The 16,562-nt window shown below is 40.0% G+C and overlaps 1 protein-coding gene across 1 annotated transcript in view; it reads left to right on the top strand.

Annotated features, from left to right (window-relative positions):
• Window positions 1-5,826, top strand: part of PCLO (piccolo presynaptic cytomatrix protein) — a 1,621,199-nt gene extending 1,615,373 nt beyond the window's left edge. The window contains exon 26 of the mRNA XM_078674179.1: window positions 1,664-5,826. Coding sequence (XP_078530305.1) covers window positions 1,664-1,804 — 141 coding nt within the window. The 3' untranslated portion in view covers window positions 1,805-5,826. The remainder of the gene's footprint in view (window positions 1-1,663) is intronic.
• Window positions 5,827-16,562: the final 10,736 nt, after the last annotated feature.

Below are 16,562 nucleotides of genomic sequence, written 5' to 3'. Positions count from 1 at the left end.
TAGTGTAATAGGACTCATTCATAAGGTGAGGAATCTGTAGACAGATGTCTTCATTAAAAGAAAAAGTTACTTTCTCTTGTAATGATATTTCCGGTGGATACATAATCTTCCTTCCGATTCCTCATAACCCTACTTTCTCCCCAGATACGTTAGTGTTGTTTTAAAGTAATGTGATTCCACATGTTGTGCATGCTTATTGTCACTGACATTGATGTTCTGTCAGTGACTCTACTGTCATGGTTCCCCCATTCCTGTCTCAATGGGGTGCAGAAAAATTACCAGGAACTGACGCCAGCCCACTCGTTGCACCCAATAGTGTTTGAGAGCTATTGCTGGACTAAAGTTTCCCATAACAGTCTAACACCTGTACAGTGCTTGATTTGTAATAAAAAAAAAAAGAAAGAAGTGCCAGGGCTCTCGTCAGGAGGCCATTGCTGCTTGCACCACACATTGCCCTTGCCATGCTGCCAATGATAGTACAAACCACAGCTACTAACCCTCACACTCCTGCAAGTTTGCAATTCAGACTATTTCAGGCCCCCAAACCTATATGAATGGCTTGGGCTGAAGGTAATAGTCATTGTTAGTGTATATTGAATTAATAATTAACGGTTGTTGTGGCCTTCTTTAAATTAGCCAGACTGTCACAGGCACAGGTGTTGGCAATTAAGTTCCGGTGCCGAGCACTGGAAACCACCTGCTCAAATGAAGCACTGCCTGTAAAGATATTCATAGAGTGAACAATCTGCCAGAAGATTATATATCCACCAGAAAGAACCATTGTTGGCACAGGTAAATAACTGTTTTTTCAGTATCTCAGATAACGAAATGGAAATAGAATGTTTGAGTGAAAGCTGTTGAGGAAAATACCCCAGACTCTGTGTGTAAAAAACACTGATATAGCTTCATAAGTTAGATACCCCTATGAAGTTAATGAAGCAAGATTATTTTATTCAGTGTGATTCCGCACTGTGGAAATCAGGCAAAGACATACTCAGATGCAAGGCATAGGGTACTGGTTCAGGCTAGACTGCTGTAGATATCAGAGTGAATATTGACATTGTGTTAATAAAGCTGCATGCTCAGTTCTAGTTTTTCTAGTTCAGATAAGCTGTTTTGGTTAATCTGAACTTAGACTAGGATGCATATGGGCCAGTGCAGATGATTAAAAGAAATCACACAGTTTTAGTCCTCAAGCTCAGTTTTTCTAGTTGTAGCCCCATCGTAGGGCACCGGTGGAAAGAGATGTACTTGGTTAAGGGATCACTTTTTCAAATGATCGTATTTTTCTCAAATTCCTAAACTTGCTTTCGTAATAGTGTAGATGCAGAGTGCTGGACCAGCCAATTTCTTTGCACATACCAAATACTACTATTTGCACTTCAAAGGAGGTTTTTTGTATGCTTCAATTTAACTGGAACCTTGCTTGGTTCAGTTCATGCTATTTTTGTGTATATAGGGTAAGGATGCTTTCTAAACTATATTGACCAAGAACAAGACAAATCAAGCCATATATAATTATACACCATGAGAATCTTTTGCAGAATGAGCATGTTATTTTTTTAATGGTTATCATAAATTAATTTCAATTCAACACGAATAACAATAGAAAATGAGCTGAGAAAAAGTATAATTATGACAGCTTTCTTTTTTTTATTTGTAGATTTTGCTCGTGTCCAATGGTGGAAAATTCATGAAAAAAACACTGATTGGAGAAGCGTACATCTGTCTTGACAAAGTGGATCTCAGAAAAAGGATAGTTAACTGGCACAAATTGATGGCTAGCACCACCCAATCACATTGAAGGGTGTTGGATTTTGCACAAATCTTAGCAAACCTGCTACTACTTGCCGACATCAAAGATTTTACATTCATACCATTGTATAGGTAGACATTCAGAGGACTTTGAAGTAAGGTAGGGCAGGCTGCAGAATGCTCCCGAGATTTAGTTGCAGTGCACTGTACTGATGAAGTTAGACCAGTAGTCGTAACACAACTACATTTACCATCACGGAAAGAGTTGTTTAAAATGTGACTTTTTGTCAATTGTCTGCACTGTAAGTTAACATGGGATACTTGGAAATGAGTATCGGAGCAGGAGGGCACCTACAAGAACATGACTACGTACTGAAGCTTACTGGTGGCATTAACACGTGGTTATCAAAAAAAGACTAATGTTTGTGTCATGGTTATGCCCTTTGCACCAAGGGATCTGTACAGTTTCAGAGAACTATGATTGGGCCATGCGACAAGCAAGCGGCTGCTAATGACTACTTATTGGAAAAGTACGTAAGGAGCCATGCGTTTCTAAATCGGAGACGTGTTTCAGTGGTAGGACCTCTGTGGTCTTAAAAGTTAGTTGCTGCATTGAAAACTGTTACTGCATAATGCACAGAGAGTTTGGTTCTGTATGACACACAGAGGGCATCACTGCAGTGAAAACTCCAGACAAAGCACATACATGGTCGTTCTATGTAAAGTATTTACACTGCTTATGCACACAGTGCTTAGTACAAAACATAAACATGGCGACTACAACATAAAAATGCATTTTGAAATTCAATCCATAGTTCTGTTCTCAGAAATTGTGCTCTGAGTTGAACTCTAGCCTTTCATTGAATTTAACCTACTGTAAAGTACACTAGGGCACGAAGACCAATGCCATTAATGTTTAATATTTCCTCTTTTCCAACTATTGATTAGTCTTCTTGCAATCCTCATATCTTAGTAAATATTCTAATACATCATCCTAAAAATTAGCCTGCTTTTCTAAACTTTACCCTCCAACAGTGATCTTTCATCTGTATCATCCTTCTGCAAGTGACACCTAAGCCTACCAAGTATGTTTAACAAGTGTAGATTAATGCATTCAACTAGTGTTCTACATTTTCTCTTAGTAACTCAGGTGAATGATTGAGAATATTATGTTTAGAGTGTATTTTCATTTTGAAAACGTACTACATATGGTGTCTTTCTTTTTATGCACAGTGTGATGTTATCTGGCAAAATCTCCATAGCAGAGGAAAGACAAAAAGAATAAAATCAAACTTTTAGATTATACATAGTGTAATTTAGTGAAAACATATTTTTATGTTAAACCCTTCTTCATAAATGGTCTGGTTAGAAAACTTTAGTTAAGTGTTAAATGCAGGCTACTGTGATGCTCTGTGACTGGCACTGCCATGTTTGTTTGTGCAAGGATTTATTTTAGAGAAGGCAAGACCCAAGAATGGTTGTTATGGGGATGTGCAGCTGAAATGAAACTTTCTATGAGTTTCACTGATAAAAAACAATCCTATTTACCAGAGCAAAATGAGACTTATAATAAACTCCACACATGTTGACAAGTTGGGGTCAGATATTTGAGGTAGTGTTCCAATCTTCAGCACCTGGTCATTCTTTTCATTATTTCGATGTAACACTATGGGTATAGTTTTCATACACGTGTCATTTTCTTTTTACTTTATGGGACTTCATTTGGCAGTACAACCCATAATAATGTCACTTGTATATAGTTCTTATCAGGGTACACCCAAAGGCTCCCACGTGTCATACATAGATATGCATTTTATGAATACATAGATATTTTTGAAAGAAGTCATATGTCAGTAGTATCAGCAGTCTTTCCTTCCTTAGATTGTTAACCTTGATATATCAGTATAACAGTACCACCTGGTGCTCGAGCTGTCCGGAGTCTCCACTGTGCTCTTAGTAATCATTCCGTGTTTTATAAGCTGTTTCTGAAATGTGCCAACAAATGATTTCCTTTCTCTTGTTACCAAATGCTTACGTTGTACTGGAGTTATTCTATGCAACACTGAAGTTTGAATGCACTCCTCATGACTGAAAATAGTGAAATCCGCATTGTGGCAAAAATGTTTTTTTTAAGGAAAGACTGTCTCAGTATTTTTTTAGTTCTGTAAATATTCAAGGACATTACCATTTTATTTAATTTGTTTTTAGATGTGATGGAGAAGCAGAATCAGTTATCACCTCTGATTGTGTCATAATTGCATTTGATTTATTTTAAAGAGTTTAAGTTTTTTATTTACTGAAATGTGTAAATTTGTATGCAAAGATGGAATCATATTTATTTTTTCTGATTGGTTAGTAGAGATCGAAATGGGGTTACTTTATTTCAAGGTCTTGTACAGTGGAAACAAATTGAAATGCAAGCAAAAGCACAGTGTGTGAGTTAGCGTGAGTGCGTGTGGGTGTGTCTCTAAAGGTAGCATAGATGGTGTGTACATCAATGTAGGCTGCAGCGAATTGTTCTGCCTTACTTGTAGACACTTCTGTATTTATGATGTGTGGTCATCACTTATACACCCCAGAAATGTAAAGGGTAAGTATCCAATCTAGTCTGAGTTATTGCTTGCCTAGCGCCTTGATAATTGCAGTCGTTTTAAATGGATCAATAAAAAAGATCCAGATAAAAAGTGTCCATGGGTAATGTACACCTTAGTGTATTTTACAACGTCTTGCATGAAAGTGGAAATCTATTTGAAGTATATACATTTAAGTCTGTGTAAATAGTAAATACAAAATGTGCCTATTTTTGCGTTTAGTTACGAAGCCATTTTGCAAAACAGTAATACACTTGAGCTGTGCATTCTTGATGTCCTAGGTGCAATTAGTAAATGAATACCAATCTGTGCATGCATAAGTGACAGCTTGAAAACTCTCATTGTCACAATTTAGAGTGTGATATTAAAGCTCTAAAACATTATTCCAATAATTGAATTCATTCTAAAATTATGGCAGAATGACATTGCCATGTCATAAAATATAGAACAACATTGATGCCATAAAATATTGAAAATCACAGATGTTTCTTTTGAAATACACAAATGAGAAATAGTGACACATAGACATTGTTATATTGGATCCATAAGACAATATTTTTAAATATTTATGTTGCCAAAAAGCAAAATATTTCAGGAAGACTTCCTATTTAATACGTTTGTGCACTTTGGTCTTACCCTAAATAGCCCAAAACATAGAAACTGGAGAGAGAAGGTAACTTGGCTAATAAAAACAAATTGACATTAATTAGTGAAGCTTGCAGATGCATAGATTATGTCCCACAGATTGGATACTTTCACTTTTAAATGTTATATACCATTTACATTTTTCCTGTACATTGCATTTCATTGCACTTCAATACATCCAAAAACGTGATACAGGAAATATTAGGGAACTCATTTGTTGATCATAATTGATTTGCAAGGAAGCAGTTTTATTCATTCCATATTGTGCACATGAAAATTCTTTTTTATTTCACACAAAGGTTTTCATGATTTTATTTCCATACAGCATTGAGCATGTGAATGTGGATATTCTCTCATTGTACATTGTGTAGATGTTCAGTGATGTGCCCAGATGTTCAACCAAATATGGTTGAATGGTGTGTATGCTGTCATCCTATCAGAAATTGTACAATCATCCAACCCATCTAATTCTTTAGAAAAAATATAAGAATAATTACCAGAAGCTGTCTTTGAAGAAGTGTAATGTTTCCGCACTGAATGTTGCATGCATTGATGGTGATTTGTTAACATTACTTTTGTTTCTTTTTATGATTATGGTTATTTTGCTTCCAATTCCTCTGGGAAAACAAGTTCTCTAAGAGTTGTAAAAATTAAAGCAAAAAAAAGTCTACGAATTGTATAGAGAAATGCTTGTAAATCTGTCTCGGTTTTCACTTTATGTAAAAATCCATGTCATGGTTTTGTGATTGTACACAGGATGTTTCTTGAGAACTTATGCAAATTGTGCTGTATAAAGGCTGTTATCCCAGCCTAATTAATAAATATTAAAAATATCTTTATTGCATCAACTTTTGTCCTTACGAAAGGTTTGTATGCAGCTAAGCAGAACAAAACTGACAAAAGGGAATCAGGAAAGTTTTTTGTTGACATATCTACTCATAAAATTGCCTAAAACTTGTGACTAAAATAATTCCAAAAGAAAATGAAATACCCATACATGTTGCTGTTGTCACAGAGCTTAAAGTCCAGGTCCTTCAATTTGTATTAATGAAGTAGCAATTCTAATGAAAGCTGTTGTTTAAAATTAGCTTTCTAAAACAAAACCGCATGAAAAATAAAATAAACCTCAAGCAATAAGTATAAGGATTTGTGGCAGGAAAAAATGTTTTAAGAATTCGGTACTGTAGATATCAGTTCAGACTCCGAGCAATCCACCTTAATAGCTGTAGTGTAAGTATGATAGTGCTCATTCCTATCATGAGATGTATGCCATACCAGTCTTAGTTCACTTACCGATGGTTCACAGTGATTTTCACAACGGGGTACAGAAAATTAAAAAGTGAATGCTACATTTAAAAGATTTTGTACATGCTACTTTATGATGTGAAGACACTGAAGGCAATCTCATCCACACTTTGAAAGTTTATGTTTGACTTAGTAAATTGTATATAACGTTTTAATAACTGTTTTCAGTTGATCAACAGAATTAAACAGCATTGAAACTTAGTTTGATTCCAAAAGCAGAATAATCATAAAAAGAAAGAAATCGATGTCAGAGTTAATAAGGTAGTTGAGAATCATCAATAGCCCACTTTCTCTAGGCTAGGGCCTTCAATTGATTCTAGTTTAAAGCTTACACCTTTGTACTCTACACCTGTCCCTTTTTAACTTTTTCGATTAGGTAGCTTACTTTTGACGTGGGACGTAAAACAGGATCCTGCAGTGTGTGTGCAGCGTGAGGGGGGGACCCTCAAACACCACTGTACAGTGCGTGTGACTGCCAAAAGGGCCTACTGGTACAAGCTATGAACAGCAGGTGCTTTAATTCTTTGCCTGCAGCATGTCCTTTGCTAGTCCGGTGACGTTCATAGGGAGTAAAAAAAGAAACAAACTTGAAAATTGTGGCTTTTCTTTGTTTCCTGTGAAGAGAGGCCAGAAAGGACAAGCTTTCTATCATGTTTGTCAGAGAAATTGAGCACTAGAAAGTAGAAAGAAAAAGTCAAGAGAGTGGATAGGTAATCAAGATAGGTAAAAGTAGAGAGCAATGAAAGAAGCCACAACAGAGAGATTGCTGAGAGAAACAAAGAAGAGTGTGTTTGTGTGTGTGCGTTTGTGTGTGCAGGTGCAAGGTCATAACACAACAAATGCTCCCTACTTCCATGGTTCAGGAGGCTCCCACAGCTGCTGAGCCATTTAGATTGGTTGTTTTTCTGACATCATGCAGCTGGCTGTGACCTGCCATGGTCTTTGTGCAGTCACAATGCGACAGACTGACACTGCTCTGCAGAAATGTAAGTAGAAGGTGTTGTAATATTTTATGAACTCACTGGCTTTTCAGTAAGCCTGGCCATCGTTGTTTAAATTTCAGGAGTGGGTGAACAGCTCTTGCGAGAGGGCTTGTGGGTGAATAAAGGTAGGACTCAGATGTGCGCTGTGGGCTCTCCTCCATCCAGCGTGCCTGCTCAGTTAGAATCCAGTATCCAAGTCATACTAATGAGGTGTCGGCAGAGAAGAGCAAAAGGACTGTAGTTGGCTTCCATGCATCCTGTTCTCAACTCGGTTCAACCCAAGCCTGCTGCAGCCTTTTTTGTCTAGGCCATGATGTCAGAGTCTAGCTGCCAAAGGGTCTGATTCATGGCGATTGAAGAAGTAGTCAGACAGTACCTAGTGCTGGGTTAACCAGTGTCATCAAAGAGGCGAGTCCACCAACAGCCCTTTTCTTTCTGGAATTAACCTTGATGTACCAAAGAAAGGCATGGTATAACCTGCACGGGTGGACAATTGTGGGGCCTATTCCACAGTTTCATTCCTTCTTCCCCACTGTGCTTTTCACCACTAGAGGGATAACATAACATTCATCAGCTCCTGCAATGAATGATGGGTGTGTTGTTCACTGGAAATCCTGCCAATCATGAAAAAACAATGACAACTGTTCATAAAATACAAGACTTTAGCTGACGGAATTGAAGGGATATCTTCTTCTATCGCTTGGTCTGGCTTCTCAGGGTTGCATTCTGCATAGAGGTGGATTGCTCATACGCCTCTGCTCTGAGAATGTCCACATTTGTAAAGTATGTAGAGGAGAACAATTCCAGGTTCATATAATTAGACTGTGGGAGTAATGCTTCTAGCTCAGACGGTTAGTGCCCAAGTATTGTAGAAAGGTGGCCCTATAGTTCAGAGTCCTGGTTTGCATCCTTATCCCAGGGAGTCTCTGAATGATGAACAATAATCCATTTAAATGTACGTTTTTCCCTCCATAATTAATGACAACTGGGCTAGACAGTTAAAACAGCTTTCTTAGTTTCCAGTCAATGCTAAGCATGTATACACTGACATAAAGCATACATTTAGAAGCACATAATCACACTGCTTCATGCAACATTCAATATGCTTATTTCTTGTGTCTTGCCTTCTCCTTGGAAATCACTACTGCAAACCAAACATCTCTCCTTTTCCTTGTTGGTTGCACCACTTTTCATTCGGTAGGCTACCTCTTCTTTCTCCTCTCTCAACATGCAGAGTCCATCCACTGCCTTTCTTTCCTCCCCTCTGTTTAACTTTCATTTCAATGTATCTGTCTCACGTGACTCTCCCTCTTTTCTCCATATTGTCTCCATCACACTCTTGAAGTGTTCCTCTTTTCAGGCAATATTACTCTCTAGAAATATATTTTACTTTCTCTCTCTCTCTCTCTCTCTCTCTCTCTCTCTCTCTCTCTCTCTCTCTCTCTCTCTCACACACACACACAAACATTCTTTAAGAGTGCCCATTTATTGCTCACTGACTGTCCCTACCCACTCTTTGTGCTGGATTGTCCTTCTCGATCTCCCTTTGTGTTTCTATCCTCGACTGAACCTTCTCCCGCCCACTTTTAGTCTTTCTTACTTCTTCTGCATCCATTATCACCTGCTGTCACTTTCTCTTTGACCACCTGTTAGAAATGGGGGTCTCTAGCTGGCATGGTTACCACCTTTATTCAAGTCAGGACCCTCTTCCTAGTCAGGGTAAGAGGATACGTTTCTAAAATGACCCCTGCTCATCCACTTGGTAGCTTCGTACGAGCAGACAGGCTTATGTCAGAGGCAGTCTGTAAAGCATTTGTGCACACATACAGTAAACACTATAAAAGGGCACCACAGCAGTTTAGAAAAATAAGTAATTTATCTAAACCAAACAAGACCAAAACAAAAAAAAATCCAACATACAATAATCAAAATATGACTCTTAGAAATCAAAAACAGTTCTGTCCATAGCAAACTATAGGTGCATCCTTTTCCGCACAAAGTACCTTGGATGCGTAAAAACCATAAACAAGAACAGCCGCAGGAAAGGTTATGAGTCGTTTTCTTACGCTCAGGGAAGGTGATGCATCGGTTCCTTACTCCAGGGGAGGTGATGCGTTGGTTCCTTATTGAAGAGGAGGTGATGCATCGGTTACCTACTGTGCAGGGAGGTGATGCATTAGTTTCTTACTGGGGCCCTAGTGTTTTTATGGATTTGGTGCCCCGGTATGATGCGTGGGCCTTCGGGAATATGTCAGTTCTTGATGTGGTGGCGGCAGCGGCGCTGCGTTTATTTCCCCAGCCGGGGTGGCATGATGTGTTGGTTCATACAGTCGCAGACAGGGCCTGCGCTAGAATTGGTGCGTTGATCTCTGACTCCGGAGATCGATGCATGAGATTCGGCATGCGCATAATTTCTCCACACATGGGTAGGTGCTGCATCGACTTCTTCAGCGGCACAACGGCGATACGTAGAAACGGGTGCGGACTCGTCACGCTTCTTTAGTTGCATCTCTTTTCTGGTTCAACTTCCTGGCAGGAGGTGGAGACAGAATAGTGTAAGGCAGACCAGGCCTATTCAGGTGCAGGGAAATCTCCTCCCACTACTCTAAATGCAGCCCAGGTCTATTCAGCCCAGTCCTGACTCATTCAGGAAAGGTAGGACGCACATCAACCACCCAAGAGGTTGTCTGAGAGATAGCACATCCCTAGCCCCTGTCAGTCCATGGCCAGACAGTCAATCCACAAACCAGCAGAGGCACCCAGGATGGTTAAGCAAAAAAATACCCACTTTCTAAAATTAGTATTTTCAAACACTCAATATAAAAATCATATTTACTAAGCTGTATTTTTCTATCTTGTCCCAAAGGGAAGTTATAATTATAAGATGTTATAAATAAACTCCCACTCTATCCTATGGGACAGGTAGCCTTTCAATTGTGAAAAACTAAATACACTGCATTTCACTATCAGGGCATGTCACACACATCAGTACATGTTCTACCTTTCACATACACTGCACCCTGCCCACATGGGTACCTTAGGCCTACCTTAAAGGTGTCTTACATGTAGGAAAAGGGAAGGTTAGGACCTGGCAAGTGGGTGCACTTGCCAGGTTGGCATGACAGGAAAAACTGAGCACAGACACTACAGTGGCAGGTCTGAGAACCCTTTAAAAGGCACGATTGTTTGGGTGGCACTATCAGTGCTGCAGGCACACTAGTAGCATTTGATTTACAGGACCTGGGCAAAAAGAGTTCACTGTACTAGGGATTTAGTAGTAGATCAAATAAGCCAATCAGGGAAATGCAAATTCATAAACACAATTTACAAGTAGAGCATGTGCATTTAGCACTGATCAGCAGTGGTAAAGTGCCCAGAGTCATAAAACCAACAAAAACAGGGTCAAAAACAGGAGGACAAAAAGCATAAATCCACTGGAAAAGCCAGGTCTAACACTATTCCTACTCTCTCATTGTTATTGTCCTCCTATGTTGTTCCTCATCATTGAATGTAACTCTCTCTATTACAGTCCCAACCTTTCATAGGTCTCCATCCCCTTCAAGACTCTCTTTAGTTTATCTGTGTGTCACATGTTGCTTTTCCCAAGGGCCTAAAGACCTGACTTTTTAAATCTGCTGCTCCTACAAACCCTTCCTATTTGCTCTGCGTCGGGAAACCCCCTTGGGATAGCTGCACACGTTACAAATCTTAATAATAATCATAATCTGCTTTTCTCTCCTGTTCTGATGCAACTCAACACATTTACCTCTGTCTTGCCTTGATGCTAAACCTCTTTTCCCTAATCATTTTCCTATTTATTGTTCTCTTTAGCTATTCTGACAAGTGGTTGCTGATATGAATTTGTGTGCAAGTTCACTGTCACTGTGCTTGAAATTTTGTGCCTGATTAGATTGGATCAGTAAATTCTGACCTGTACATAAACCCCTTGTCATGACGAATGCTGTAAGGTAATGGCTTACAAGGACTGATCAGAATATCACCACGGGTGCATTGTCTGTACTGCACCTGGTACGACAAACAAAGACTGTTTCCCTTTTACTGGACTTTGAATCATAGATGAAAATAAAAAGACAAGGTCAGGCATACGAGAGAGATGCATACGAGAGAGACATAAAGATAAGTGATGCAGACCTCGGGTGTGACCCAGAAGAGAAAGACTTCACCCGGCATCGCAGTGAGTGCTCAGCTGTGAACACTGTGAGGATCCCCAGAAGCCCAGCTGATTGCCCTGACATGATCGGAGGCAAAAAATAACCTGCCTGAGGACCCCGGGCCATTTCAGGACAACTGAGGAAAGGCTAAATGCATTCCACCAGACCGGGAAAGAAAGATGTGGGAAAGATGCTGGCAGGATGCTTCGCCCAGCCACGCTCCAGGAGGAGTGCAGCTAGCACAGGTGTGTGACAGATTACAGAGGAAGAGGTGTGGTGCAGTAGCTATTGTGCCTGACTCCAAACCACAGGGTTCACGATTCGGTCCCGGGTGGCAGGTTAGCCACCATGTCACTCTGGGCAATAGCTCGCTTAATCTACCCGACGGCCCTCACCACCGAGACACCTCTCTGGAGGTAGCTGTGTGCTTTACAAATGCTGGTTTTCATTTCGGTGGAGCAAGCGGGAGGGAAACTCGCGTGGACTGGGTTGGGGGCTGCGATAACCTGGGGCCATATACCTCTTCCACTGAGAAAGCGAAAGAGAGAGAAACTGATTTTTGTTTGGTTATTACATCATTGGTTTATGAAGACTTGGAAACTGTTTCCATTTTCTGAGACAGTTTTTCATCCGAGTAGCCTGTATAAACTATAATAACTGGCAGTCTTTCTGTTCTAGTCCTCCTCGGAGAGAGAGGTGGTAGAATTTTGCCTAAGTTATTTAGGTTGGGTTATCCTTTTTGTTTAAATCCATACTGTCAGTGAGGCAGGCTATCTGCGTTGCCCTATAAAGGCTATCCTTTTTCTGAAAAGTGGAAAGATATCCCAAAAAAGGGCTAGGCTCAAATAGGAGAACCTGAAAAACCAAGAAAATAGACACAAAACTAGAGTCAGGAAAAACTTTATTGGTTCAAGTGGATTAGGCCTTACCTGTGTTTCTTTTTCTATCAAGGGTGCCAGCGGACAGAGTCACAGACGAACGTGTAAGAAAGAAGAGAGAAAAATTAACAACAAAGACTAAAGATAACCCTGTACTTCTATGTATAGAAATAAAGCTTCATATAGCAAATACTACCCTAGAGTACTGTGTATTGTATGCCAAGCAACAAATATAGGCAAATTTGAGCACAGACATACTTTAATACAAGATGGATACTGTAGTTCAGCAACTCGTCCAGGGACAGAGGCTTTGGAACATCCCATGTCTTCTGCAAAAGCTGGTCATGACATTTTTCGTGATGCTATAAAAATTTAACTTGAACATCTGGGCAAAGTTTCAGGGGGGTGTTTGCAGCTAACTTCTGGAATAGCTCATGGTAGAAGATCTATCCCTTTGGGACCTACTTTATCTCTACAAAAGGTCCTACGGGTAGACGATCCCTGCTCTTTCTTATTGGATTTTGAGAGAGCAGATCATGCAAGTGCTTGGACTATCAAGAGATGGCCCTTCTATTTGGCCCCGTTATTGACAGGCAAAGTCCAAGCTGCTTACCAGACTGGCAATGCTGGGGGAGATACCCCATATGAGGACATAGAAAAACTCATCTTTGACGGATTCAGAGTTGACGAAGAAACCTACAGAATCAGGTTTAGAAACGAAAGAGTAACCCAATATTATGTTGTTTAGATTGAATAGTGGGGCCAACAAATGGTATAAGCCACAAGAGGCAAGTAAAGAAGAGACCATGAACAAAATATACCTGGAGCAGTTTTTGGAGGGGCATCTAATTTATACACAGAAATAGCTCTACCAACATTTGGGGTTAACCGAACAGCAGGAGGTAGAGATGGCTACAAACTCTTCAAGACTACAGCAGTGGTTTCATCAGCAAGATACCCAGAAAGGACATAAATTCACCTACCCAGGATTCACTCATAGAAATGATAAAAAGACGCCAAGATACTTAGTAGAAGTAACCTAACCCCTGCCCTTGAGAGCAGAGTCGTCAACCGATAATAGGCCCCAGTATTTTGAATGTGGAGAATGGGGCCACATTGCCAGGTTTTACAATAAAAATGAAACCAGATGAAGAACCTATGGAAGTGATGTACATTCCCCAGACCATTCCATAATACCCAGATGGCGGGATCCTGCTATTATGTGAGTCTCCGGATAAACCAGAAATGGTTCACTGCCCTGGTAGATTTTTGATTTAGGCAATCTTTGGTTAAAGGGGAATTAGAACTCCCCTGTCAAATACTCCCGTGTTGATTTGTGGGTATTTGGTGTGTACATGAGCACATCAAAACATACCCAGAAGCCCTGAACATTGTAAACAATACTGAGGGGCAAAAGACTGAAATCAAAGTAGAGGTCCTCAGGGATCTCCCTGAAGATATCATCTTAGGAATTGACAATCTTCTCTTCCTCAAGATGTTTCTAAAGTCGCTGGAGACAAAAGATGAAGGGTCTTTGGGGATAACCACACAGGGAAAGAAGAGGCAAGATACCCCAAAGCCCTGGCCAATAGATCACAACTTCAAAATTACCCAAATAAATCGCTCTACCCTGCAACATGCCTGGTAAAGCACCAAACAAAGTGTCCACACTTCCAGATTAGGAAGGGACTTTTATATTTTACAGTGGGAATAATTGATTCCCCAGAACTACCAGAACAGATAAAGGAAGGGACTTTTATATCTTATAGCGGGAATAATTGATTCCCCAGAACTACCAGAACAGATAAAGTTCTATGTACATGCCTATATTTTAGCTGGCCATACGGGCTTTGAGAAGACCACTCACGCTATTGTGTGGCACATTTATTGTCTTGGAATAATGGCACAAATCTAAAGCTAATGTCAAGATTGTGAGATATGTCAAAAGAAAAATCCACATAGTTCCCTTCAGGTTCTTCTACAACCTATGCCTATTATTGGAAAACCCTGTGAGAGCGTAGGGATGGATTCCATTGGACCCGTGCCCAAATCATTAAATGATACCAGTATGTTCTAGTGATGGTTGATTATGCCACTAGATACCTGGAAGCCATACCCTTTAGTTCTCCCAAACCCAGGACAATAACCTAGCATCTGATAGAGGTATTTTCTTGTATGTGGTTACCTAATGAAATCCTAACAGAACATTGTACCCCTTTTGTATCTCAATTAATGAAAAAAATCTTCAAACAGTTAGACATCCACCATGTGAGGACATTGGTTTACCGTCCTCTAACTGATGGGTTAATTTAGAGATACAATAGGTCTCTCAAACTCACCCTGAAGTAGATGTTGTCTGGAGAAGGGAAGAATTGTGATCAGTTGTCATTCCCTGGCTCTGTTTGTGTTTCAGGGACATACACAGAGTATCATGGGATACTCTACCTTATTGGAAATCACAACCAGAAGCTACCAGGCTTGCCTTAACCAAACATATGCCAATGATAAAGAAGGAGATATTCTATTAGACCACACTAATCAGCTAAAGACATGCATAGTAAAATTACGAGACCTTGCCATGTCAATATTGAGAAAAGACAAAGACTGTTGCAGGGATTCTGCGCAAACACAGAATAATGCATAGGATTATGGGACCTTAGTATGTAGGGACTGAGTTATCCTACCACATTAGCATCCATGAGCCCAGGACCAACTAGTTATAGTGCCTCACTTGACCTCCTACTCATTCATAGAGGAAAAAGCAATTAGGCACCCCAGAACACAACACTCCTGACTCTCTCAGGAATTGCCGTTGCAAGACACATCCTTTCGCTTACACTCTTATACTCGTCTACAATAAGATCTGACAGAGACATGTACAAGTTTAAAATATGTATTTTAACTAACATGCTCTAGTATACAGTACACATGCCACAATAAGCAGAAAAATGCACAACACAAATACAGTCAGCAGAGCAAGTAGTCATGTAAATCATTAAAGAAGCTGTCATAATGAAAGACAGTGTAGTCTAACCTCCCTCCTCTTATATAGAAACAGGATAATTATATATTAGAAGATCTCAGTGCGTTATCTGCAGGCCCTGTACCTCAGTCTATAGATGGTAGATTTACAACATAGGTACTGTCATGCTCTACCTTTCCAAGTGTGTGCTACCTATCTGTGTATTCCAATGAGAGCAAAGTACGTATTCTCAAACAACAGCTGCATCTGTATGTTTTGTCTAGGTGCTAGCGCATGAACAAAACAAAATTGTTGTTTGACCTTGTTCACAATGTGCAGACTGAATCCCATGAACCTGCAAAGAATGAAAACAACTGCAGGTTCTTGTGTGAAAATGTCAAAAGAGACATATGCAAAACTAACATGTGTAGTAACGTGCGCACAGCAGTGGCAGTCTGCAGCATGCTCATGCTAACATAGGGAAGACGACAGTGTCCCAATGGGCCATGTGACAAGATGTCTAAAATATCCCTATGATAAAAGGAAGAGGTGGACAGAATACCAAGTTGAGGACTGGGGCCTAGTTCTTTTTTGCAGTTCTGAGAAAAAAATGAAGGGCGAATAATAGGGTCCCTTTAGGATAACCCAAAGAATTGGTGAGGTCACCTATAAATGGAAGGATTCCCCAACTAAGGAACAAATCTATTACATAAATCTTTTTAAGAAATGGTTAGGACCCGATCCCAAAAATTTACTTGGCTCCAGTAGGGATGACTCCTAACAAGTTGGACTGTCTTCCCATCAGATAGATTATTTACCTGATACCCAGAAGATAAGTTAGACCAGTTGCACTCCTTATTTTCATATCTCCCATGGAGGACACATTTAGCAGTACACTCCATTCCCACCAAAGAGGGAGTAGTAGTAAACAGAGACCTTACAGCATTCCGGCCGCCTGAAGAGAAGATCTTCAGAATGAAGTAGAACAGATGTTGAAGATGGGGTTTATAGAGCTTTCTACGAGTAACTGGTCTTCCCCAATAGTACTGGTACCCAAACCTGATGGAAGCATCCGCTTATGCATTGACTTTAGAGCTGTTAACAACATGTCAATGGTTACCCATTAGCCTGCATAGACAAATTTATCAAGAAACTAGAAAAAGCATGGTTCATTACTACCATCCATCTTACATAAGGTTACTGGCACGTACCGCCAAGGCCTAAGGACTGTGAAAAATCTGCCTTTTCTCCCCCTATGAATTGTTTCAATT

This window comes from Lissotriton helveticus, chromosome 1_1 (genome assembly GCF_964261635.1).
Source record: "Lissotriton helveticus chromosome 1_1, aLisHel1.1, whole genome shotgun sequence".
Taxonomy (NCBI): domain Eukaryota; kingdom Metazoa; phylum Chordata; class Amphibia; order Caudata; family Salamandridae; genus Lissotriton; species Lissotriton helveticus.
Note: the sequence above shows the minus strand (reverse complement) of the source record. Positions and strands in the feature narration are given on the sequence as shown.